Source organism: Choloepus didactylus, chromosome Y (assembly GCF_015220235.1).
Source record: "Choloepus didactylus isolate mChoDid1 chromosome Y, mChoDid1.pri, whole genome shotgun sequence".
NCBI classification, from domain to species: Eukaryota; Metazoa; Chordata; class Mammalia; order Pilosa; family Megalonychidae; genus Choloepus; species Choloepus didactylus.
In genome coordinates, this window is record NC_051335.1 from 3,471,724 (window position 1) to 3,498,922 (window position 27,199).

At 42.1% G+C, this 27,199-nt stretch overlaps 2 protein-coding genes across 2 annotated transcripts in view; one reads left to right on the forward strand and one right to left on the reverse strand.

Annotated features, from left to right (window-relative positions):
- Positions 1-4,947: 4,947 nt before the first annotated feature.
- On the forward strand, positions 4,948-6,187 carry LOC119524172 (26S proteasome regulatory subunit 10B-like). The gene has a single exon (XM_037822815.1). The coding sequence runs from the start codon at positions 4,948-4,950 to the stop codon at positions 6,115-6,117; it is 1,170 nt and encodes a 389-aa protein (XP_037678743.1). The 3' UTR covers positions 6,118-6,187.
- Positions 6,188-14,695: 8,508 nt separating this feature from the next.
- Positions 14,696-27,199, reverse strand: part of SLC25A14 (solute carrier family 25 member 14) — a 49,360-nt gene continuing 36,856 nt past the window's right edge. The window contains 2 exon segments of the mRNA XM_037822801.1: positions 14,696-15,276; positions 16,225-16,305. Of these exon segments, the coding sequence (XP_037678729.1) occupies positions 15,235-15,276; positions 16,225-16,305 (123 nt within the window). The 3' untranslated portion in view covers positions 14,696-15,234.

Sequence of the window (27,199 nt, forward strand, 5' to 3'; positions counted from 1 at the left end):
GAAGAAGTCTTCCTCGCTGTGGTATAAGACCCTAGGGATAAGGACAATTAGGAGGCAAGTTTCATTAGTGGTATTGAGGGTTTGCACATTAAGGCAGGGGGTAAGTCCTGTAGAGGAGCAGAGCCATTGGGAGGAGTTGTGGGGGATAAGAAACTTGGCAGAGCTGCTGGGAGAGGAGTAGTTGGCACAAGCTGTGAGGCTGGGAGAGTTACTTGAGCGAGGGCGGATGCACTTTCCTGTAAAGGAGACTGAATGAAAGGTTAGGGGGACGGCAGAGGTATTTCAATTGCATTCCGAGGGGCTGTCCTCTGTGTTTTCTGAAAAGGAGAGGTTGGAGGCAATTGGCTCATACAGGGGGGAGGAAGTGGAGAGGCAAAGCCAACAAGAGGAGGTAAGATTGGGGTTGGAGGAATTCACTCAGACTGGGGTCTAGGCCCAGGTGTACTGTTGTCATCTGGTAGACCAGGTTGCGGAGACGACGGCGTTCTCGTCTCGTTAGACACGTGGTTGCTGGTGGCGGGCCGGATTGCTCTTCCTGGGATCCAGATTGGTTGTGCTGCATCATCTGGGAAAACACAAGCAAACCCACGCCCCTGGGCGAGGAGTGGGGAGGGACCCTTCCAGGCATTATTCTCTGGGTCCTTCCAGTAAACCATCGGGGCCTGGGTGGGCCTATACGAGGGCCCCCAATGTTTATGTAGGGGCGAAAGCCCATCCTTATTGAATGTGAGTAGATTAAGGTGAATAAGGGCTGCTATGATAAGGTCCCCTGGAGTTGCCTGGGGGAGCATTGCCCTTTCTTTTTCATTTTGTGTTTTTAAGCGGCGATGGACGGCTTCCACAATGGCTTGACCCTGAGGATTATAGGGGATGCCGAAATGATGGGTGATGTTATATAACTGAAGGAAGGCCGCAAAGGAGGCACTGCGATAGGCAGGCCCATTGTCTGTTTTTAGGTCCCAGGGAACTCCCATGAAGAGAATTCCTTGTCTTAGGGCCTTGATACAGTGTTTTGCCGTTTCCCCGGCAAGGGGGACTGCATAACACATGGCCGAGAAGGTGTCAATTATTACATGCACATATTTGAGGCGTCCAAAGGACGGAACGTGAGTTACATCCATTTGCCATCTAGAATTGGGTTTTAGGCCTCGTGGGTTGACTCCCTGAGGTTGCAGGGGGCCAAGCGGCGCAAAGGGCGCACAAGTTGCACAATTGCGGACAAGATGTTTACAGGTATCTAGGGGGAGGCCACATAGATGATGTAACGACGTAGCCGAAAAGTGAAACCTGGAATGCAATAACTTGGCCTGGTTAACAGCATCCCCCGGAGGGGCTGCTGTGTGGGTCAGCATAGCTTGGATATTTTGAGCTGAGACCGCTTGGTCTACTATACTGTTGCCATTAGCCAAGGGCCCCGGAAGGCCTGAGTGACTACGAATGTGGCTAACGAACCAAGGATCCTGTCTATGCTCTAAGATGCTTCTGAGGTCAGAAAGTGCTTTATCGATGGCCGAGTTCCCGGGGAAAAAGGTGGAAAATGCGAGGACTCGGCAGACCTGATATGTGTAGAGGCTGTCAGTGAAAATGTTTACTGGGTGGCTGCAGTGGGCGTTTAGCGCGTATGACACTGCCAGAATTTCCCCCACTTGGACTGAATGAAGGTTGACATAACTGAATAGGCGGGGTTCCGGGTGGTCCTGAGAATAAGAGAGGAAGGCGAAACGGGTTTTGGAGGCGTCAGTGAAGACGGTAGTGGCACCCGGGATGGGTACAGAGGAAGGGAAAGGATGGAAGGGGCTGCGGAAGGGAAGCTTGGCGAGCCCCTGTAACAGTCGATGGCTAGGATAATGGCAGCTGAATTCCCCCTGAAATCCTTCCAAGAGGATTTGCATGTCCGGGTTGTCACGTATAAGCAGGCAGGTTTGGCCTGTGTCTAGGGGCCAAACAATTTTTTCTGGCGGCTGTCCGAATACATGAACAGCTAAGGTGACTAGATCTGAAGCTAGGCTGATCCAGAGCCGCACTGCAGGGCAAATTTTCCTAAGCCGGCTTTTAGCAGGGTGCACCCAAAGCAGAGGGCCTGGCACGGGAGTGGGGGTAGGGGCAGCGCTGTCCCAAGGGTTGCCCTGAGGTGTAGAAGGCAGCCAGGGGTTGTTAGTCGGCAGGGTGGGAGGAGTAGCGGCAACTGCCGGTAGCGGCTCCGAGGGGGAGCTTGTCGAAGGGGGAGGCGGAAGTGGGAGGCCCCAAGCGTCGCAAGATGGCGGCGTGGTGGGCGTGGCTAAGACACAAGATGGCGGACTAGCTCCGCCCTGTGAAAGGGCGGGGTCTAAGGCACAAGATGGCGGACTAGCTCCGCCCTGTGAAAGGGCGGGGTCTAAGGCACAAGATGGCGGACTAACTCCGCCCTGTGAAAGGGCAGGGCCTAAGGCATAAGATGGCGGACCAGCTCCACCCTGTGAAAGGGCGGGGTAAAGCACATGTGGTTTCCGGCCCGGCTTAGGGCTGACGTCATCACTAGAGCACTTCCTCCCCTCAGTAGAAGAAGGAGGAAGTTCGCCATTTTGGAGCAGTCTGGGGGGGCGGTTGCAAAGAGGCACAGGGTGCCAAACAAAGAGAGAAAGACACAAAGGAGGACAGCAAAGTAATGGAGGGGAAGAGGGAGAGCGTTAGGAAGAATGGGGGTCATAGAAGAAAAGAAGGAGAGGCAGCCGGGATAATTGGGGAAGGGAGGAGCGGCTCCGGAGCGGCGAGGGAGAGGCGGCCCCTAACGCGGAGCGGCGAGGGAGAGGCGGCCCCTAACGCGGAGCGGCGAGGGAGAAGCGGCTCCGGGAGCGGCGAAGGAGAGGCGGCCCTTACCCTGCAGGCGAGGAGAAGGGGAGCTGGAGAGGCGTCCTGGCGAGCGGGTGGTGTACTGGATCGCTGCGTGGAGAGGTCGCGCCCCACGTTGGGCGCCAGTTGCGGTCGCAGTTGATTTATCTGGGGGGGGGCGGCCGGTTGCTGAACCCTCGGCTCTCGGCGTTGCTCGGAGGGTACCGGCGGCGGGGGCTCTTTCCCGGAGGCGAGGGCGAGGCGGGGGACTGGGCCCGGTCCCCGGCGGAGGCGTGCAAGGTGTGGAGGGCGGCGAGAAGGAACAGGCAGGACACGGTTCTTTGAGGGATGAGAAGCCAAGAGAGTTTATTAGGGGTGAGCACAGGTTATATAGGCTGGCATAGAGGGCGGGGGTTGTTACAAGTCAATGCTGAGGGGATAAAGGATAGGATTGGTTCTGAGAGGGTGCGGAGGTTAGGATTGGTTCTAAGAGAACACGGAGGTTGTTTGAAAAGGGGCGGGAGTTGCTCTGGCAACGGTGTCTGGCAACAATGTATGCGCACTGGTGGTGATGGGAGTTGCACTGGCAACTGGGAGTGTCCGGGCAAGATAAGGGGGTGGGGAAAAGGCGGTTCCCTCCGGCAAGCCTCCCCTAACGGTGGTATTTTGGGTGAGGAAATGGGGCCTGCCTCCGGCTCCACTTTCCCAGGCCTGGGGGGCTGTGGAGGGCGCTGTCGCCCGTGCCCACCACCCTCCCCAGGGGCTGATCAGGTCCCCCAGCCCAGGCCCGCCAAGTCGAAGCACGTGATCAGTATCCCGCAAGCACCATCTGCTAGACAATCTGGAAAGTGCAAGGGAATGGAAACCCTCTTAAGAAGATGCTTCAGACCCTTTATTAGGACCACAGTGACTGATCTACATGCCATACACAGAAACCCAGCCCAGTTTTGGCTAAGAAATACAGACAACCCAACTGCCAAAGCAGGGCTTTAAAATAAACCCAGGTCTTGCCGACTGGTGGAAAACAGAGAACCACTGGAAGCCAGCAGATCTCTATTACCACACACACAGTGAACTTGCTGGGGTGCCCAGTGCTTACCTCCCATCTCTGTAGCAGGCCATGGTGGATGCCTGATTTGGAGGGAATACTGGAGGACAGATTCAATCTGACAACTGGCCAGTGAGAGAAACAATGAAATAAAGAGATCAAAGAAAACCCAAGGCAAAAGAGAGAAAACAATCTCCAGAATAAACTAATCAAGAAAATCACATGCCCAGACAGCAAAAAATCATGAGCCACACCAGGAAACATGAAGATATGGCCCAGTCAAAGGAACAAACTAACACCTCAACTGAGATTCAAGAGTGGAAACAACTAATTAAAGGTGTTCAAACAAATCTAAATCAAATCAATGAGTTGAAAGAAAATGTGACAAGAGAGACGAAGGATATAAAGGAGACACTGGGTGACCATAAGGAATTCATAGGCTTCAAAAAACAAATATCAGAACTTATGGGAATGAAAAGCACAATAGAAGAGATGAAAAACACAATGGAGACAGACAACAGCAGACTTGGAGAGGCAGAAGAAAGGATTACCGAACTAGAAGACAGGACATCTGAAATCCTACACACTAAAGAACAGATAGGGAAAAGTATGGAAAAAATATGAGCAGGGACTCAGGGAATTGAACGACAACATAAAGCACATGAATATACATGTTAGAGGTGTCCCAGAAGGAGAAGAGAAGGGAAAAAGGTTAGAAAGTATAATAGAAGAAATAATCAATGAAAGTTTCCCAACTCTTATGAAAGACATCAAATTACAAGTCCAAGAAGCACAGCATATTCCAAACAGAACTGATCCAAATAGATCTACTCCAAGACATTTGCTAATCAGATTTTCAAATGTCAAAGACAAAGAGAGAATTCTGAAAGCAGCAAGAGAAAAGCAATCCATCACATACAAGGGAAGCTTGGTAAGACTAAGTGTGGATCTCTCAGCAGAAACCACGGAGGTGAGAAGGCAGTGGTTTGATATATTCAAGATACTGAAAGAGAAAAACTGCCAATCAAGAATCCTATATCCAGCAAAACCCGTCCTTCAAAAATGAAGAGGATGAGCGACGGCTTCTCATCATGGCGGACCCTAGAGATAAGGCGCTTCAGGACTACCGCAAGAAATTGCTAGAGCACAAGGAGATCGACGGCCGCCTCAAGGAGTTAAGGGAACAATTAAAGGAACTTACCAAGCAGTATGAAAAGCCTGAAAATGATCTGAAGGCCCTACAAAGTGTTGGTCAGATTGTGGGTGAAGTACTTAAGCAATTAACTGAAGAAAAATTTATTGTTAAAGCTACAAACGGACCAAGATATGTTGTGGGTTGTCGTCGACAGCTTGACAAAAGTAAGCTGAAGCCAGGAACAAGAGTTGCTTTGGATATGACTACACTAACTATCATGAGATATTTGCCAAGAGAGGTGGATCCACTGGTTTACAACATGTCTCATGAGGACCCTGGGAATGTTTCCTATTCTGAGATTGGAGGGCTATCAGAACAGATCCGGGAATTAAGAGAGGTAATAGAACTACCTCTTACAAACCCAGAATTATTCCAGCGTGTAGGAATAATACCTCCAAAAGGCTGTTTGTTATATGGACCACCAGGTACAGGAAAAACGCTCTTGGCACGAGCTGTTGCTAGCCAGCTAGACTGCAATTTCTTAAAGGTTGTATCTAGTTCTATTGTAGACAAGTACATTGGTGAAAGCGCTCGTTTGATCAGAGAAATGTTTAATTATGCCAGGGACCATCAGCCATGCATCATTTTTATGGATGAAATAGATGCTATTGGTGGTCGTCGGTTTTCAGAGGGTACTTCAGCTGATAGAGAGATTCAGAGAACTTTAATGGAGTTACTGAATCAAATGGATGGATTTGATACTCTGCATAGAGTTAAAATGATCATGGCTACAAACAGACCAGATACTCTGGATCCTGCTTTACTGCGTCCTGGAAGATTAGATAGAAAAATACATATTGATTTACCAAATGAACAAGCAAGATTAGATATATTGAAAATACATGCAGGTCCCATTACAAAGCATGGTGAAATAGATTATGAAGCAATTGTGAAGCTTTCAGATGGCTTTAATGGAGCAGACCTTAGAAATGTTTGCACTGAAGCAGGTATGTTTGCAATTCGTGCTGATCATGATTTTGTAGTACAGGAAGACTTCATGAAAGCAGTCAGAAAAGTGGCTGATTCTAAGAAGCTAGAGTCTAAATTGGACTACAAACCTGTGTAATTTTACTGTAAGGTTTTTGATGGCTGCATGACAGACATTTGCTTAATGTAAAAATAAAGTTAAGGAAAATAATGTAAAAAAAAAAAAAAATGAAGAGGAGAGGCAGCAAGATGGTGGCATAGAGAGGAGTGGAAGTTAGTTAGTCCCCCGGAACAACTAACAAACAACCAGGAACGACTAGTAAATAATCTGGAATTACTGCTGGGGGACAACCATGACTGTCCACACATCGCACACCAACCTGGATTGGGAGGAATGCCTGAGATCGCAGCATAAAATGTGTAGGTAAAAGCTGCAGAAATACGCTGGGACCCCCCTGCCCCCAGGGCAAGCCGAACAGTGAAACTTTGCTGCGGTAGAAACCAGCACTCTCTGAACAAGCAAATATACCTCGGTCCAGCTCCAACTGGGGTCTTAATTAACAAATGTGGACTACTCAATACAAGCTACAAATCCCCAGCAGACAGAGGCTTTTAGTGATGACTGACCTTAAAGAACCAGAAGATTCATCTCTCCCGGGAGAGGGAACCCAGAAGACCAGGTGTATCTCTGGCCAATGAGTGAAACTGGGGTTCCATAAACTAGTTCTGAAAGGGGGCTTTCTGTCCCTTTTCCTCCCTCTCAACCTGAGCAGCTCAGTGGAGAGAGCCTTAGCCATTTTCAGTTTGCAATACTCTGACCCAGACAAGGGTGGAGATAGCAGAGTCAGAGAGACAAATAACCCATTTAAATGCAGATGATAACTCCCTAGGGGATGTATCTTTCCTAAGAGGAAGGAGGTGGTGCCCAGTTCTACTGCGAGCCTTCCAATCAGAACCAGACCCCAGAGCCAGGGGGAAAACAGCCAAAACACAAACTAAGGGGCCACACCTCCTTACACCAGTCAGGAGTGACAGGCTGACAGGCACCACCTGCTGGGCAGGTTAGGAAAAGCATAAGAGGCCTCACAGGGTGTGTCAGTCTTCTAAACCACACCCTCAGGGAAACCTGATACTGAATAGTGCCCCCTTCTGAGACCTAAGCCCATTCTTGTCTGGGAAAACCTGATCAGGGTAATCAAAGAAACCAGATGCCAAGACAACAGAAAACTACAACCGACACTAAGAAAAATGAAGATATGGCCCAAAGGAATAAACTTACACTTCAAATGAGAAAAAGGAATTGAAACAACTAATACTAAATCAATTTGTGCTGGTTTGGATGTATTATGTCCCCCAAAATGCCATTATCTTTGATGAAGTCTTGTGTGGGCAAGAAATGTATTGGTGTTGATTGGGTTGGAGACTTTTGATTGGATGTTTCTGTGGAGATGTGATCACTCAACTGTGGGCGAGATCTTTCATTGCATAATTTCCATGGAGGTATGGCCCACCCATACCTTGATTAGGTTACTGGAGCACTATATAAGCTCAGATAGAAGGAGCAAGCTTGAAGCAGCAAAGAGGGACAATTTGAAGAATGCACAGGAGCTGAGACAGGAACTGCAGTTTACAGAGTCATTTTGGAGATGGCCTTTGGAAGCAGACTTTTGCTCCAGAGAAGCTAAGGAGGACAAATGCTGCAAGAACAACTGAGAGTGATATTTTGGAAAGAAGCTGAAGCCTAGAGGAACGTCCTGGGAGAAATCCATTTTGAAACCAGAACTTGGAGCAGATGCCAGCCATATGCCTTCCCAGCTAACAGAGGTTTTCTGGATGCCATTGGCTATCCTCCAGTGAAGGTACCCGATTGTTAACACATTACCTTGGACACTTTATGGCCTTAAGACTGTAACTGTGTAACCAAATAAACCCCCTTTATAAAAGCTAATCCATTTCTGGTATTTTGCAAAAAGGCAGCATTAGCAAACCAGAACAGATTTGGGTACCAGAGAAGTGGGGTACTGGTGCTTCTGAGTTTGCAAATACCAAACATGTTGGAGTAGCTTTTTAAATGGATAAGGGTAAGTTTCTGGAAGAATTGTGAGGATCTTGATAAAAAAGGCCTAGACTGCTTTGAAGAGACTGTTGGTAGAAATATGGACTCTAAAGATACTTCTGATAAGGCCTTGAGAAGAAATGATGAATGTGTTGTTGCAAACTGGAAGGAAGGTGATCCTTGTTTTAAAGTGGCAGCAAATTTGGCAAAATTGAGTCCTGGTGTTGGATGGAAGGCAGAATTTGAAAGCAACAACCCAGAATATTTAACTGAGATCTCAAAGCAAAATATAGAAGTAGCCTGTCTTCTACTTGAAGCTTATAGTAAAATGCGAGTGGAAAGAGATAAACTTAGAACTGAACTCTTGGGTTCAAAGAAACCAGAAACTGATGCTTTGGAAAATTCCAGGCTTCCAGGGGGTGGAACCTCAGAAGCTATAGCCCAATGTGAGGATTTAACCAAACGTGGAACCCAGCCACCATTTCAGTACAAGACAGGATTGGAGATGGAATTATCCGGAAAGGATTTGTCCTATTGTCTGACGGCTTTGACCCGGGTGTGCTTCATGCGAAGCCAACAGAATTTTTGTGAAATCTTTATAGACAGAGCTGCTGCCGGTATGGACTAGAGGGAACAGACAAGGGAAAAAATGAAAGAAAAATTTCTTCAAAGACAGAGCCATGGAAGTTGAGGTCTGGAGTCAAGAGGTCTCAGGCTGGGAGAGCAGAGTGGCCCATCGCATGGAAAGGGTGAGTTTGCCCCAGAGGTTGAAGGTGGGCCTTCTGCCTCAATGCGCCAGAAGAGTTTTGCCACCCCAGGCCCCAGAGAGAGTGGAACACATTCCCAGGGAATTGGGGAGAGCCTGGCCACCACTCCACTGTTCAGAGATGGTAGAGCCTTTGCCTCAGAGAGGCAGAGTCCAGGTGGCAACCCAATGTTTGAGGAGGATGGGGCCAAAAAGTTGGTCACCCCAATATGTGGATAAGTTGGAGTACTCACCCAAGTGTTTGGAGAGAAAAGGGCTGCCATGAAAGCCTTTGGAAAGGGTTGGACTCCCACTCTCTCAAGCCCCAAGGATAAATGACTCCCAGACTTTGAAATCTAATGGAGTTTGCCCTGTGGGTTTTAGGAACTGTTTTGTTCCCTTAAACACTGTTTTTCTTTCAGTTTCTCCTTATGGCAATGGGAATGTTATCCTATGACTATCCCTCCTTTGTATACTGGAAGCAGATAACTTGTTCTAAGTTTCAAAGTCCACAGCCAGAGGGGAATTTTGCTTTTGGATAAACCATACCTGTAACTGATTTAATAGGATCTTGTACTTAACTATTGTTACTGAAATAATTTAAGTTTTTGTGATATTGTGATGGGATGAATGTATTTTGTATATGGAAAGATATGACATTTTGGGGTCCAGGGGGTGGACACAATTCAACAAGTTAGGGAAGATATGTCAAAAGAGATGAAGAATATAATGAAAACACTGGGCAAACATAAGGTAGAAATCAAGTGTGAAGAAACAACTGGCAGAATCTACGGAAATGAAAGGCATAACACAAGAGACGAAAGACACAGTGGAGACATGCAACAGCAGATCTCAAGAGGCAGAAGAAAACACTCAGGAACTGGAGAACAAGACACCTGAAATCCTATAGACAAAAGAACAGATAGGGAAAAGAATGGAAAAATATGAGCAACGGCTCAGGGAATTGAATGACAACATGAAATGCATGAATGTACATGTCATGGGTATCCCAGAAGGAGAAGAGAAGGAAAAGGGGGCAGAAGCAATAATAGAGGAAATAATCAATGAAAATTTCCCATCTCTTATGAAAGACATAAAATGACAGATCTGAGAAGTGCAGTGTACCCCAAACAGAATAGATCTGAATAGGCCTACGCCAAGACACTTACTAATCAGATTATCAAACATCAAAGACAAAGAGAGAATCCTGAAAGCAGCAAGAGAAAAGTGATCCTTCACATACAAAGGAAGCTTGATAAGACTATGTGCAGATTTCTTAGTAGAAACCACGGAGGCAAGAAGGAAGTGGTGTGAGATATTTAAGATACTGAAAGAGAAATACCACCAACCAAGAATCCTATATCCAGCAAAACTGTCCTTCAAATATGAAGGACAGTTTAAAATATTGTCAGGCAAACAGATAATGACAGAATTTGTGAACAAGATACCTGCTCTACAGGAAATACTAAAGGTAGCACTACAGACAGATAGGAAAAGACCGGAGTGAGAGGTTTCGAACACAATTTTGGGAGATAGTAGCACAGAAATATAAGTATACTGAACAAAGATGACTGTGAGTATGGTTGAAAGAGGAAGGTTAGGAGCATGTGGCACACCAGAAGGAAAGAGGAAAGATAAAAACTGGGACTGTGTAACTCAGTGAAACCTAGAGTGCTCAACAATTGTGATAAAACATACAAATATGTTTTTACAAGAGGGAGAAGAAATGAATATCAACCCTGCAAGGTGTTAAAAATAGGGTGGTATTCGGGGGAAAATACAATCAATGCAAACTAGAGACTGTAGTTAACAGAAACATTGTATTATGCTTCCTTTAATGCAACAAAGGCAATATACCAAATCTAAATGCATATGGGGAGAGGGGACATAGGGGAAGGGTATGGGACTTCTTGCACTGGTGATGTTGTCTGACTCTGTATTCTACTTTAGTTTAATGCTATCTTTCCTTTTGTTGCTTTCTAAATTGTTTTTTTTTTCTTTTGTCCCTCTACCTTCTTTGACTCTTCCTCCTTCTTTGTGGAATAAATGGAGATGTCCTTATACAGATACTGGTGTTGGTGGTGAAGACATAAATACGTGACTATACAGGGAACGTATGGCGTGTGAACAAACCATCTTAAAAACTGAGTTGATGAAGAAAACCTGAGGGCACTATACTGAGTGAAATAAAACACATAAGGACAAATATTGCAGGTTCTCACTGATATGAACTAATTATAATATGTAAACTCATAGACAAGAAATATAAGTTATCAGGATATAGAACAAGTCTAAAGAACGGGGAGTGGTTGCTTATTATGAGCAGAATGTTCAACTAGGTTGAACTTAAGTATTTGGAAATGGACAGAAGTGATGGTAGCACATTGTGAGAATAACAGTGCTGAATGGTGTGTGAATGTGGTGGAAAGGGGAAGCTCAGAGTCACGTACATCACCAGAAGGAAAGCTGGAGGTTAAAAGATAGGAATGTATAAAACAACGAATCTTGTGGTGGGCAATGTCCATGATTAACTGTACAAATATTAGAAATCTCTTTCATGAACTAGAACAAATGTATGACACTATAACTAGAAGTCAATAATAGAGGGGCATATAGGAAAAAATACATACCTGTTACAAACTATATACTACAGTTACTAGTATTTTAACATTCTTTCATCAACAGTAACAAATGTACTATATCAATACTATGAGTCAATAATGGAGGGGGGTGGTTAGGGGTATGGGAAGATTTGAGTTTCTTTTTTTGTCTTTATTTCTTTTCTGGAGTAATGAAAATGCTCTAAAAATTGAAAAAAGTTGTGGTGTTGGATGCACAGCTGTATGACGGTACTGCAGGCAATTGATTGTACACTTTGGATCTTTGTATAATCGTATGGTGTGTGAACAATCTCAATAAAATTAAATTTAAAAAAAATGAGGAAGAGTTTAAAATATTTACAGATAAACAGGCACTGAAAGAGCCTGTGAACAGGAGACCTCCTCCACAAGAAATACTAAAAGGAGTGCTACAGACAGATAGGAAAAGATAGGAGAGAGAGGTTTGGAGAAGAGTGTAGAAATGAAGATACCAGGAGATTCAAAGAGGGTAAAGATCAGGAATTTGAGCTGAAGGAGTACAGAATATTCAACAGGATTGACAGTATAGATCCAGAAATGGATAGCACAATATTGTAAGTACACTGAACAAAGATGACTGTGAGTCTGGTTGAAAGAGGAAGGTTAGGGGCATGTAGGTCACCAGAAGGAAAGACAGAAGATGAAGACTGGGCCTGAATAACTTAGTGAAATCTAGAATGGTCATGATTGTGATTAAATGTACAAATATAAGAAAGTTTTTACATAAAGGAGAAAAAATGAATGTCAACTTTGCAAGGTGTTAAAAATGGGATGGTATTGGGGAAGAAATACAATCAATGCAAACTAGAGTCTATAGTTAACAGTAACATTGTAATATGTTTCCATTAATTGTAATAAAGGCAATATACCAAAGCTAAATGTCTATAAGAGGAGGATATAAGGGAGCGGTATGGGATTATTGGTGTTGGTGGTGGTGTCTGACTTTCTTTTGTATTTTATTTCTTTTGCTGCTCTTTAGTTGCCTTATTTTTTTCTTTTTCTTTCTTCGCCTCTTCCTGTTCGTGGAAGAAATGGAAATGTCCTCATATAGATAGTGGATAGTGAATGCATAACTATGTGATTATACAGGGAACCACTGATTGTTTACTTAAGATGGAATGTATGGTTGTGAATACAACCATCTAAAAATAAACAGAGGGATACAAATGCTGGAGAAAATGTGGAGAAAGGGATGTACCTAATCACTGTTGATAAGGAAGTTGAATGGTGCAGCCCATCTGGAGGGGAGTGTAGTCTTTCCAAAAGAAGCTAAGCATGCGGTTGCCATATGGTCTTGCAACCTTATTATTGTGTATATAATTGGAAAAACTGACAGCAGGGGCACAAATAGACATTTTCACCGTGGGGTTTATGGTGGCAGTATTCATGATTTGTAGAGGATGGACATGGCCTAAGGGTACATCGACTGATTAACTGAATGGTGAACTGTGGTGTATACATACAATGGAATATTGAGCTGCTACAAGGGGTGAAGCTGTGAGGTGAATGGACATTGAGGATAGTATATTGAGTGAAATAAACCAGAAATGAAAAGCATTATAATGCCTCACTAATATGGACTAACTATACTATGGAAACTGAGAATTCAATCTCAGAGCACAGGTTATCAGGGGAAGGCTTATTGTAAAGGTTCCTAGACTGTAAGCTCTGACAGCAGTTACATCTATTCCTGAGTTGTAATGGCTATTTCTAAATTCTGAGATGCTGAACTCTTTGTGTATAACCTGGTCATTCCCTGGAACTTTGGGTATCTGTGTGACATCTGAGACTCAGAGCCAGAGTCTGGCAGCTATGAATGTCAGTATTACCCCATACAGCAAATGTTAAAGAGTCTGAAAAAGAGATCAGACTTCAATTAGAGATATGAACAAAATGGACTTGGTTACGACTAAGGTAAATCTGACTAAAGTATAACGGACAGTATTGACAGTGTTTTAAAAGTTCAACTTCTTTGTGAGACCAAAGGAAAAGATGTTTATTAGGTGCCAAATCTATATTTTTTGTAACACACTATATAATTTAATTTGTATTGTCGGTTTATTCCGTATTTCCTTTCATCCTAGCCCAACTTCCTTACCAGTACTTCTCAAAGTACGGTTTAAGGACCACCTGCATCAGAAGCTTGTGACAAAAGCAAATGCCTTTGCCCCAAATAGGGTCAGAATCTCAAGGAATGGGTTCCAAGAATCTACATTTTCACAAGATCCCCAGGTGATTCTGATGCACTTAGTGTTTGAAAACCACTGCCCTGCATTTCAGCCACAATGAACTCCCCACCCCCACCTCCCAACATGCCTTGCCCTCTTACACCTCTGAGACTTTGCATGTGCAGTTCCCTGGCCTGGAATGTCTTTCCCTGCTATGAAGCCTTTCCCAAATACCCTAGGTAACTGGCTGCCCTCTCCTCTGGGCTTGTACAGCACTTTGTTCGTCTCTCATGCAGTACTTGGTATCTATCATAATTACTTATTTACATATCTGTTTCTCCCACTTATAAGGTGAGATTAAAAACAGATTATGCCGTACTCATTTCTATAGTCCCAGCATCCAGGACACAATAGACACACAATAAATGTTTGTTGAACAAATGAATGAATGGATAAAGATGAAGAACCAAACTATTAATTCCACAAATACTTGAGTGCCTAAGCCGTGCCAGGCACTGCTCTAGTACAAGAAAATAGCCAGAACTTTTTAATTATAAGATACTTAGAAGCCTAGGCATGAGATTCTATTGTAAGCCTCTTTTAGAATTTCATTTGCAGAAACTTCCAAATAAACTTCCCTGTTTATTCACGTTTAGGAAAGAGCCACATGCCTGATGTTTAGAAGTGAATGGCATTATGACAATGAATGGCCATGGTAAAGCACAATGCACTTATTCTGTTCTCATAAATGCATGTTTTAAGAGTCTAGGTACATGAGTGTATAACTGTATAGCTTTTATGGTGTGATGGTGTGACTGGAGAAAACCTTGTGGCTCACACTCCCTTTATCCAGTGTATGGACAGATGAGTAGAAAAATGGGGACAATAAAGTAAATGAATAATAGAGGAGGATGGGGGGATTGGTTGTTTTGGGTGTTCTTTTTACTTTTATTTTTTTTTTATTTTTTGGAGTAATGAAAATGTTCAAAAATTGTGGTGATGAATGTACAACTATATGATGATACTGTGAACAACCGATTGTACATTTTGGATGACTGTATGGTATGTGACTATATCTCAATAAAATTGAAGGGGGAAAAATTCTAGGTATGAAGCCCCTAACTCTGCCTTGTGCCTGTTTCTCAATTTCACAGCCACCTTCTCTTTATCACTTTCTGGAGAATGTAACTTACACAGTTGGCAAAGGAGCAGAGAATAAATGAAGACAAAGCCAAAGTGGTTCTGCCAATAAATACTTTAATAAGAACTGACGTCTGTAACATATATAGCTGTAACTGCCCTGGCCTATGCCTTCTGCTCTAGCCCAAGGTTGGGGCTAACCAACTATATTTTAACCCACATTTGGAAAGAAGGCCGTTCGAAAAATCATTCATCTGTGTCCATCTTCACAGAAGATACCAATCTGGGGCCAGAGTCTCAATCTTAACACTTCCTTTCAGGGAAAAGTTAACATGGTAACACAAACACAGATAAACATTTCTGAACCATCCTATTGTTCTTGGGGACCACTGGTTCAGCAAATACTTAAAACAATGTCAAAATACATTAGAGCACAGAGGAAAAAAAAGAAAAGAAAAAGAGAAAAGTAGAAAGGTTAGCAGGGCTGGGCTCACACTTAACTCAGTCCTTAGATTTGAAGCCTCTTGAGCTGCTCATATGTAATAAAAAACTGAGGAGTAAGTCATGGAAGATCACTGGATTGATAGCAAAAGCCAAACCCCTATCTAAAATTGTACTTTCTATTCTCTTAAATTGGGGTACTCAGTCTGTGCTTTCCTAAGCTGCTCTTGCTTAAAAGTTTTTTTCAAAACTTCATCTGTCAAATCAATCCTGCATTGAATACCCATCATGGCCCACTATGATTGTTGGCATTTAGCAATATAAACAGATTAGAACAGTAATATATTTAGAGTCTTCAGGGGCAAACAGGACACATACACACAAAAATAAGCAAGAACACCAACAACAAACAATATGTGATTAAAGCAGTTTTAAGGAGGGAGGGAGAGAGAGAGAGAAAGAGAGACTCTCTCTCAGCCTATAAAGACTACACAAGGGCAAGGAATGTGTCTCATTACTTTTCAACTCTGCAATGCTCACACCACAGTATGCAGTACCCAATGCAAGCCTCTACACATAGGAGGCGCTCAAATACAGCTAAAGGGAGGAGATTCTCCGATGAGTAAGAGCCCTATTCTGCTCTGGATTCCTTTGCCCTATGGTGTTTCCTTTCCTGTTATTATTTCCCAGCTCTTCTGGTCCTATAGCTAGAAGTAGGAAATAAAGATCACCTCAGCACAGACTTTCCTGTGGGCATGTACCACAATGCCTTCCAAACACTTCATAGCCCCTTCCAGATTGGCTGTTTGTTGTTGCTCTGTTTTGTTTTAAAGAGGATAGAAGGAAAGTCTGGTACATCTTTTCTACTCCCTTTAGTTTAGATCAGCCTACAACTGAAAGCTGTTTCTCTACTTAATTCCATCCTCAACGGTCACCATTAGGATACTAAGTTTCTCACTCGCCTGAAGGTCTCAATAATCAAATTTTCCTTCCTATGGCCTAGAATCACCTGGAAGCTTAAAGCATTTGCTTTCATTCTCATGTTCAAAAAGGATACAATGATGTTCCAAGGTCCGAGTCGAAGCCAGTTTGGCCAAAATCCTTTATAGAGTGCAAAGAAGCCCTCATGATTCCACATCTGGGGGAAAGATATTAAAGAAAAACATGGTGAGCTCCCCTTTCTCTTTACAACTGTCACATATATTTCTGTAGTCATCTTCTACCCCCTCCTCAACCCACCATCATCACTCCTACACCCACCCCAGCCATTTATGGCTCCATAAATGGCCTTTTTTCTAAAGACACAAATTCTGAATGTATGTAGTCTAAATCCATCCACCCATTCATTCCACAAATACTTACTGAGCATCTGCCAAACACAAGGCATTCTTTTTCTTTAAACATGAAATGCTTTATTGTTATGATTTAAAATCATAGACTTAAGTCTATGATTTAAAATCAAAGACTTAAAGCATTCCTCTTGATGCTGAGAATGAACTAATGAATAAGGCAGAGAAAGTGTCTATGATAACCAGCCTCCAAGACTGTCCCAATGAGCCCTGCTTCCAGTTATTCATTCCCTTGGGTAGCCTCTCCCACAGTGTTTCAGCACTGGTCTGCGTGGCCAATAGAAAAATCCTGTGTGGCCAACAGAATACGACAGTATTACATGCATATCATCTCCAGTGATAGGTTATAAAGGACACTTTATACATAATATGGCTTCTGCCTTGTTCTCTTTCGGATCGTCCGCTCTGAGGAAGCCAGATGTCATGTCATGAGGAGAGGCTCATGTGGTAAGAAACTGATGCACATGGCCCTGCCTTCATGGAACCCAGAGTCTACTGGGGGAGACAGACATTAAAAGCAATTACAATAAAATGAAACAAATGCAAATAAAATATAGTCTATCCATATAATGGAGTAGTATTCAGCAATAAAAAGGAATGAAGTACTGATAAACGTTTATTTATCACATGAATGAACCTTGAAAACATGAGGCTAAGTCAAAGAAGCCAGTCATGAAAGGCCACATATTGAATGATTCCATTTATAGGAAATGTACAGAACAGGAAGATCCATAGAGACAGAAAGTAAACTAGTGGTTGTCTACGGCTGTGGGGTGGGGATGGAGTCACTGTTAATGGATACAGGTTTCTTTTTGGGGGTGATAAAAATGTTCTAAACTTGGTGGTGATGACTGTACATCTCTATGAATATACTAAAACCACTGAACTGTGCACTCTGAGTGAATTTATGATACATGAATTACTCCTCAATAAAGATGTCTGCTATGACAGAGTAAGTACAAGGAACTATGCACATATAATCTAGTCCAGTGGTCAGGGAAGGAAGGCCTCTGTGAAAAAATCATGTTCAATCTGAGATCTGGAGTTAACCAAGTGAAAGGTACACTAGGGACAGTAAGGGAATAAGGCTGGCAGAGATAAGACTGTAGAAATACATCGGGCTCAAATCATACAGAGCCTTGGGGCAAGGAGAAGTGGTAAAAGGTTTTAAGATGGGAATGACAGGATGAGATTTACACTTAAATTTTTGTCTATGTCAGAGATGAATGCATGATCCCCATTCACCAAAGAATTTGGGGACTCTTAAAGATGAAATGCAAATAAAAAAGATGCTATTATATGACAATATAGGGCAAACTTTTTTTAAAGAACATTACCAGTCAGTAACCGAATGAGTAAATCAGGGCTGCAGAAGACGTTGTATTTAGTGTGATAAGAATAGGCATCTGATTATTTATTTGAAAATTTCATAAATGAAGAGAATATAAATGACTCATACACATCCTGAATGTTTTATTTTAACTTAAAACATCTAAGTCACATTAATTTGAAAATCTCTTGATAAAGGGCTAAAGACTTCTGGGTAAATAGGTCTGCTGATTTTTCCTGTATAAACCACATACCTATATGTAACCTCTATAATCTTCAGTTTATTGTAAAGATGAGAGAGAACCTAAAGACACATGCAAAATAATGCAAGTACAGAATGTTTCTAGATTTCTATTCTACCCCAATCTTTTACAGTTGTCTCACCCATACCTAATTTCAAGACATTTCTTTAGCAACTCACCTTTACCACAACTTTACCCAGTAATCTCTTGGAAATATTTTTAGAATCTTGGGCATGTCATATATCTCTAAGCCTTATTCTTATTCTCTTTAAAACATCCACATCAATTTAGTTTTCATAGAAACAAATCTTTTTACACATATATTTCATTGTTTTACTTTAATATTTGAGTAAATAATTTTAATAATAAAACTGACATAAGTATGTTGAGAGCAAACACAAATGACTCTTGGATAAAAACTAAAGTATACAAGAACTAGTGAGGCAGACATGCATGGAAGAGTGGCCTGTTAGTTGTGAGAATTAAGTAAGGATGCTTTACAAGGAGAATGTTGGTTAATCTGAGCAGTTGGTTAAGTGAAGGACGGTAAAAAGAGCTTCTACTACAATTAATGGTAAATGATTTTATAGCAACAATAGCTGTTACTGGAAGGCTCAACAAGAATTCCACCATAAAGAGATGGTGCCAAGAAAGGTCATCTTGAGCTATCCAGCAGGCAAGGAAGGTATTCAAGAGCCATTTGAGTAAACAGAGAACATCTATTAAGGCTATAATCAGAAACTCCTGCTAGACATCACCACTCCTGAAAGTTCCTGTGACTGGAATAAAGGTAGCACTCTGAATCACTGAGATTGGCCGCTGAGAGCTACTATCTCTGGAAATTGTTAAAAAACCTCTGGAAGCTACTGTTGCTGCTACTGGACACCACTGTTGAATGAACCAACTACCAAAAATGGTGCCAAAAGGCCATAATTATCCAAGAGGACTGCTACCAAAGAGAGTAGCCACGGGGTAGCAGAATGGTCAGATCTTGGAAAGCTGACCATCTTGGATTTGAATCCTGGCTCCATCACATACCAACTAAGGATTCTAAGGAGATTTATTTAACCTCTCTGAGCTGCAGTTTCTTATCTATAAAATGGGAATAAGAAAATTACCCACAGGGTGGCTCTGAGGAAAAGAAATAAAGTGAACAGTCAATAAATGGTGGTGTTTCTTAATGCAAGTAATAAAAAGTTGCTACCAAAGAAAAGTTACTTCAAACATGACAGTGTTTCTGCAAATACAACACAGCATAGCAGTTATAAGAACAAACTTTGGAAATCAGACAGACGCTGGTTTGAATTCCGGATGTGCCACTTACTAGCTGTGTAATCTTAGGTAAGTTACTTAGCTGCTCTGAACCTACGTTTTCTTGTTTATAAAATAATATTCACTCCACAGGGTTGCTGAGAGAGTTAAAGAATATGTATAGCACCTGGGAAATAATAAACATTCAATAAATGCTACATATTTTTATATAATTAGTACCTTCTATTTCCTATTAGCCAATCTTCTTGAAGGAGTTCATACTTGTCTCCTTATCCTCACAACCTATGTGTTTGCCTATCTCTTCCTATTAGAATTTAGGTGCCATCAACCTAGAACTGTGCCTAGCACATAAGACACAATTTTTTTTTTATTGAATGAATTAATGAATGAACACACTCCGCAATCCACAGCGATCTGGCTTTTGCAAACACCAATCCATCACACCTCCTCTAAAGATATTAACTCCAACCGACACTTCAGTTCTTAGCTTCCTGGACCGCTCTATTGTATTTGACATTAAAGAACCACTCATTTCTCTGTGACACTCATTACTCCCTTGGCTGCCATGATACTGATACTACTCTTTTCTAAGTTTCCTTAGAAACTTAGAAAACTTGCATTTAATTTATGATGAATTTCCATTTAATTTATGATGAATTTATTCCCAAGCCATAAGTTTTTGTTTCCTCAGTTTTCTTCTGTGCCTCCTCTTCTGGTTTAGGAACAATTTGTTCTTTCTCAGTAAGGATCATCTCAGTGTGGCAGGGGGAACTCATGTATGGGATAATCTGACCATAACCTCTGTAAGTACAGTGGCGCATCTTAGGGGCTTTGTTCACCTGGATGTGCTCAATGACCAGAGAATCTACATCTAAACCCTTAAGTTCAGCATTACTTTCTGCATTTTTAAGCATGTGCAACAAAAATTCAGCACTCTTTTTGGGCCATCGACCCTGCGTCCAGTCCCACTGTTTGGCCTGGGCACACCTACCAACACCACTGTTGTAATGACGGAATGGCACACACTGCTTCTGTAGAGTGACATCTTTCATTACTTGGTGGCTTTTCAAATATGCATACCGTTGATGGCCTGAGCAGTTTCTCAGGTGTTCTTAAATTGAACCGGAAGATTTGAACCTCTTGATTTGCATGATTTTGTGGGGTTTTCAGGGTCAAGTGAATAGCAAAACATTTTCAGAGATCACCTCAGGCCACTTACGGGAAGAGGAAGCTGAAAAAAATTTCCTTTTGATGTCTTTCCCGGGATCCTCACCTGCCCAGCCCTTAAAAAATTACTGTTCCCCAATATTCTTTCCATGGCCCTGAAGAGGCAAATACAAATTTAAAATAAGAGGCTTACTTCTCCCTGTTGAAAATAAGAGAAGAGACTTCCTCCTCCCTTCCTTTTATTTCAACATTTACTTTATGTAACTCACAATTGTAAAACTTTCTCTGTTCCTTTGGAACATATGTAAGTCTTTTTTAAAGGTTAAATAAGCCTCTTCCAAAATTTATCACTCAAGAACATTTCCTCAAGGACTTGAGCCATTGCTGTGAAATGTAATCATTAAGGAACACAGCACCCCAATCTCCCAGTTTCCTGGGGAGAGATGAGTATAATTTCTTGTGGTGGGTGGTTCCAAATTGCAAATCTTCCTCCAGTCATAATGATGTAAGAACTGTCCTGAGAGGATGTATTCAATGGATAGTATCTGCCTAGCCACATAAAACACGTGAGTCCCTTTCTGTCTTTGCAATCTTTTTAGTGGATTGCCTGTGATGCATCACATTCTGGATTAATACTTATTCACTAATAAAATTGTTTTCTTTCTCATCTAGAAGGAAACGTGGAGAGGTTTCCTGGGTTGGGAGAAGAACTTTGTTTTTAATTATATTTCCCCAACAGCCCACTGCTCTTCTCCCCACTCCAGTGATTTTCAAATGGAAGGGTGTACTACCTAAGAAAAATGAGGAGAACTTTTGCCAAACTATACTCTCCAGGGTCTGAGAATAACAGAGCCTCAGTGACTCACTATTTTTTTAACTTTTTATTGTAGTAGCATATATACAACTCAAAATTTCCCATTTTAACCACTTTCAAGTATACAGTACAGTGGTGTTAATTACATTCACAATATTGTGTTACCATCACCAGCATCCATTATCAAAACTTTCATCATCTCAAAGAGAAACTCTGTACCCTTTAAGCAATTATAACTCCATGTTCTCCCCACCCCCATAATCTGTAATCTACTTTGCCTCTATGAATTTGCTTATTCTAGGTATTTCATATAAGTGAGATCATACAATATTTGTCCTTTTGTGTCTGGCTTACTTCACTCAATATTATGCCTTCAAGGTTCATCCATGTTGAAGCAAGTATCAAAACTTCATTCCTTTTAATGGGTGAATAATATTTCATCTCAGTGATTCATTATTACTAAAAAGAGTTTTATGCTACTTTGGTGTGCTGGGAAGGGAAAAAGGTTGTGAACTCCTCTACCTGCTCTCCTTGGTCAAGTCTCTCCACAGTTATATACCATCTATACATCAATGATTTCCCAGGCTCTTATCTATATCTCTGAACCCTCCCCTGGGTTAAGACTAGTATATCCAACTATATCCAGTGGATGTTCCACATGCACCTCAAGCTAAATCTCCAAAACCATGATGTCTCCCACAAGATCTGCTCCTCTTCCTGTGATGCCTCCATCAATGACTGTCACTCACCACCTAGTCACCAAATGAACAACCTGGAAGTTATCTTTGACCCTCCTATCTCCTACACCTCTCCACATCCCATCAACCAAATCCTATGGACTTTATCAACTAAATTACTCTCAACTCTGTCCAATCCTCTACATCCCCACTACCATGCTTAAATTCAGACCCTCATCCCCTCTTGCTTAGATTACAGGAAGAGCTTTCTAATCAGCATCCTTCTCTCTAGGTCAGTGGTTCTCAAAGTGCAGTTCCTAGATTAGCAATAAAAGTATTGCCTGGGAACTTAGAAATGCAAGTTCTCAGGTACCACCCAGACCTACTGACAGAATGTCTAGAGATGGAGCCCAGTCATCTGAATTTTAAGAAGCCCTTCAGGTGACTGAGCCACCTTAAAGTTTTTATGAGCCAGTGCTCCAGGCTTATCCCCTTAGAACCGTGGGTGAACAATGCAATCACCTGGGGAACCTTAAAAATACTAATGCCTAGCAATACTGTAAAAGGGTTATTTTCGTCTTCAGACTTGAACACTGATTAATCAACTGAGTTTTAAGTTTGTTTATTGTTGTTTCTTTTTTTAAATACTGATGCCGGGGTCCTACCCCCAAAGTTCTAAGACAATTGATCTAAGGTAAACAAGGGAGATGTAAAAGTTCCTCAGATGATTCTAATGTGCACCCAAGGTTGAAAACTCTTTCTTAGATCCATTCTCCATGAAGCCAGAATGATCTATTTAAAATGCAAATCTGACCTGATTATAATCTTTCAACAGCTCCCTATCAATTAAAAAAAGTGCAGAGGCAGGGTCAGATGGTGGATTGGTGAGGTGTATGTTTTAGTTACTCCTCCAGGGAAGTAGGTAGAAAGCCAGGAATGGCGTGGACTAGACACCACAGAGCAATCTGACTTTGGGCATACTTCATACAACAGTCATGAAAACGTGGAACTGCTAAGATCAGCAAAACCTCTAAGTTTTTGCAGCCAGGGGACCCGCGCCCCTGGCCCTGCCAGGCACAGTCCTGCGGGAGGAGGGGCTGTCAGCACCAGGAAGGAGAAGGGAGAACTGCAGTGGCAGCTCTTATCAGAAACTCATTCTACTGATCCAAACTCCAACCACAGACAGATCGAGACCAGACACCAGAGAATCTGAGAGTAGCCAGCCCAGCAGAGAGGAGACACGCATAGCAAAAAGCAGCAAGACAAACTCAAAGATAAAAGCGGATGCTTTTTGGAGTTCTGGTGAACATAGAAAGGGGAAGGGCAGAGCTCAGGACCACAGGCTCATTTGCAAAACCTGAAGAAAAACTGATCTCTCTGCCCCCTGGATCTTTCCTTAATAGCCCTAATTGCTTTGTCTCTTAGCATTTCAATAACGCATTAGACCTGCCAGGAGGGCCCTTTTTTTTCCTTTTTTTAAATCTTTTTTTCATTTTCTAAAACAATTACTCTAAGAAGCCCAATACAGAAAGCCTCAAAGACTTGCAATTTGGACAGGTCAAGACAAGAGCAGAACTGAGAGCTCTGAGACAAAAGGCAATAACCCACTGGCTGAGCAAATTCACTAAACACCACAACTTCCCAAGAAAAGGGGGTCATCCTCTCACAACCATCATTCTAGTGGACAGGAAACACTATTGCCCATCACCGGACCCATAGCCCAGAGCTGCCCCAGACAACCCAGTGTGACAGAAGGGCTTCAAGTAACACGCATACACCACAAAATTGGGCGTGGACATTAGCCTTTCCTGCACCCTCAGCTGGTTGTCCCAGACTTGGGAAGGTGGAGCAGTGGGAATTAACAAGCCCCATTCAGACATCATTTCAGCAGACTGGGAGCCTCTCTGCACAGACTGGCAGCCCAGAACCATCCTGGGGGGACAGCACTCACCTGTGACATAGCACAGTCATCCCTCAACAGAGGACCAGGGGGTGCAAGGCCTGGAAGAGGGGCCCATACACAACTCTCAGGGGCCACATGCCAATACCAAGGACTTGTGGGTCAGTGGCAGAGACAAACTCTGGCAGGACTGAACTGAAGATTAGACTATTGCAGCAGCTTTAAAACTCCAGGAACACCAGGAAGATTTGGTTGTCAGAGCTGCCCCCCTCCCTGACCGCCCTCATACATGCCCCTTATACAGGGCGGGTAACACCAACTACACATGCAAGCTTCCTACACCAACTGGACCCCACAAGACTTACTCCCCCACTCACCACAGAGGCAAAGTGGGGGAGAACTGGCTTGAGGGGAACAGATGGCTCGAGGACGCCACCTGCTGGTTAGTCACAGAAAGTGTACTCCACGAAGCTGTAGACCTGACAAATCAGAGATAAGGATTTCAATTGGTCTACAAATCCTAAAAGAACCCTACCAAGTTAAGCAAATGCCAAGAGGCCAAAAACAACAGAAAATTTTAAAGCATATGAAAAAAAACAGAAGATATGGATAACCCAAGCCCAAGAACCCAAATCAAAAGATCAGAAGAAATACAGTACTTAGAGCAACTAATTAAAGAACTAAAGATGAACGATGAGACCATGGCACGGGATATAACGGACATCAAGAAGAGCATGGAACAGGATATAAAGGACATCAAGAAGACCCTAGAAGAGCATAAAGAAGACATTGCAACACTAAATAAAAAAATAGATGATCTTATGGAAATTAAAGAAACTGCTGACCAAAGTAAAAAGATTCTGGATACTCATAGTACAAGACTAGAGGAAGTTGAACAATGAATCAGTGACCTGGAAGATGACAGAATGGAAAATGAAAGCACAAAAGAAAGAATGGGGAAAAAATGAAAAAATTTAAATAGACCTCAGGGATTTGACAGATAATATAAAATGTCCAAATATAACACTCATTGGTGTTCCAGAAGGAGAAGAAGAGGGTAAAGGTCTAGGAAGAGTATTCAAAGAAATTGTTGGGGAAAACTTCCCAAATCTTCTAAACACCATAAATACACAAATCATAAATGCCCAGCAAACTCCAAATACAATAAATCCAAATAAACCCACTCTGAGACATATTCTGATCAAACTGTCAAATACAGAAGAGAAGGAGCAAGTTCTGAAAGCAGCAAGAGAAAAGCAATTCACCATATACAAAGGAAACAGCATAAGACTAAGTAGTGACCACTCAGCAGCCACCATGGAGGCGAGAAGGCAGTGGCAAGACATATTCAAAATTTTGAGTGAGAAAAATTTCCAACCAAGAATACTTTATCCAGCAAAGCTCTCCTTCAAATTTGAGGGAGAGCTTAAATTTTTCACAGACAAACAAATGCTGAGAGAATTTGCTAACAAGAGACCTGCTCTGCTGGAGATACTAAAGGGAGCCCTACAGACAGAGAAACAAAGAAAGGAGAGAGAGACATGGAGAAAGGTCCAGTACTAAAGAGATTCGGTATGGGTACATTAAAGGATATTAATAGACAGAGGGAAAAATATATACGACAAACATAAACCAAAAGATAAGATGGCTGATTCAAGAAATGCCTTCACGGTTATAACGCTGAATGTAAATGGAATAAACTCACCAATTAAAAGGTATAGATTTGCAGAATGGATCAAAAAAAATGAACCATCAATGTGCTGCATACAAGAGACTCATCTTAGACACAGGGACACAAAGAAATTGAAAGCGAAAGGATGGAAAAAAATGTTTCATGCCAGCTACAGCCAAAAGAAAGCAGGTGTAGCAATATTAATCTCAGATAAAATAGACTTTAAATGCAGGGATGTTTTGAGAGACAAAGAATGTCACTACATACTAATAAAAGGGGCAATTCAACAAGAAGAAATAACAATCATAAATGTTTATGCACCCAATCAAGGTGCCAAAAAACACATGAGAGAAACACTGGCAAAACTAAAGGAAGCAATTGATCTTTGCACAATAATTGTGGGAGACTTCAACAAATCACTCTCTCCTATAGATAGATCTACCAGATAGAAGACCAATAAGGAAACTGAAAATCTAAACAATCTGATAAATGAATTGGATTTAACAGACATATATAGAATATTACATCCCAAATCACCAGGATACACATACTTCTCTAGTGCTCACGGGATTTCTCCAGAATAGATCATATGCTGGGACATAAAACAAGGCTCGATAAATTTAAAAAGACTGAAATTATCCAAAGCACATTCTCTGACCACAATGGAATACAATTAGAAGTCAATAACCATCAGAGACTTAGAAAATTCACAAATACCTGGAGGTTAAACAACACACTCCTAAACAATCAGTGGGTTAAAGAAGAAATAGCAAGAGAAATTGCTAAATATATAGAGACGAATGAAAATGAGAACACAACATACCAAAACCTACAGGATGCAGCAAAAGCGGTACTGAGGGGGAAATTTATAGCACTAAAAGCATGTATTAAAAAGGAAGAAAGAGTCAAAATCAAAGAACTAATGGATCAACTGAAAAAGCTAGAAAACGAACAGCAAACCAATCCTAAACCAAGTAGAAGAAAAGAAATAACAAGTATTAAAGCAGAAATAAATGACATAGAGAACAAAAAAACAATAGAGAGGATAAATAACACCAAAAGTTGGTTCCTTGAGAAGATCAATAAGATTGACAGGCCCCTAGCTAGACTGACAAAAGCAAAAAGAGAGAAGACCCATATAAACAAAATAATGAATGAGAAAGGTGACATTACTGCAGATTCCGAGGAAATTAAAAAAATTATAAGAGGGTACTATGAACAACTGCATGGCAAGCAACTGGATAATGTAGAGGAAATGGACAATTTCCTGGAAACATATGAACAACCTAGACCGACCAGAGAAGAAACAGAAGACCTCAACCAACCAATCACAAGCAAAGAGATCCAATCAGTCATCAAAAAGCTTCCCACAAATAAATGCCCAGGGCAAGAAGGCTTCACAGGGGAATTCTACCACTTTCCAGAAAGAACTGATAACAATATTACTCAAACTCTTTCAAAACATTGAAGAAAATGGAACACTACCTAACTCATTTTATGAAGCTAACATCAATCTAATACCAAAACCAGGCAAAGATGCTACAAAAAAGGAAAACTACCGGCCAATCTCCCTAATGAATATAGATGCAAAAATCCTCAACAAAATACTT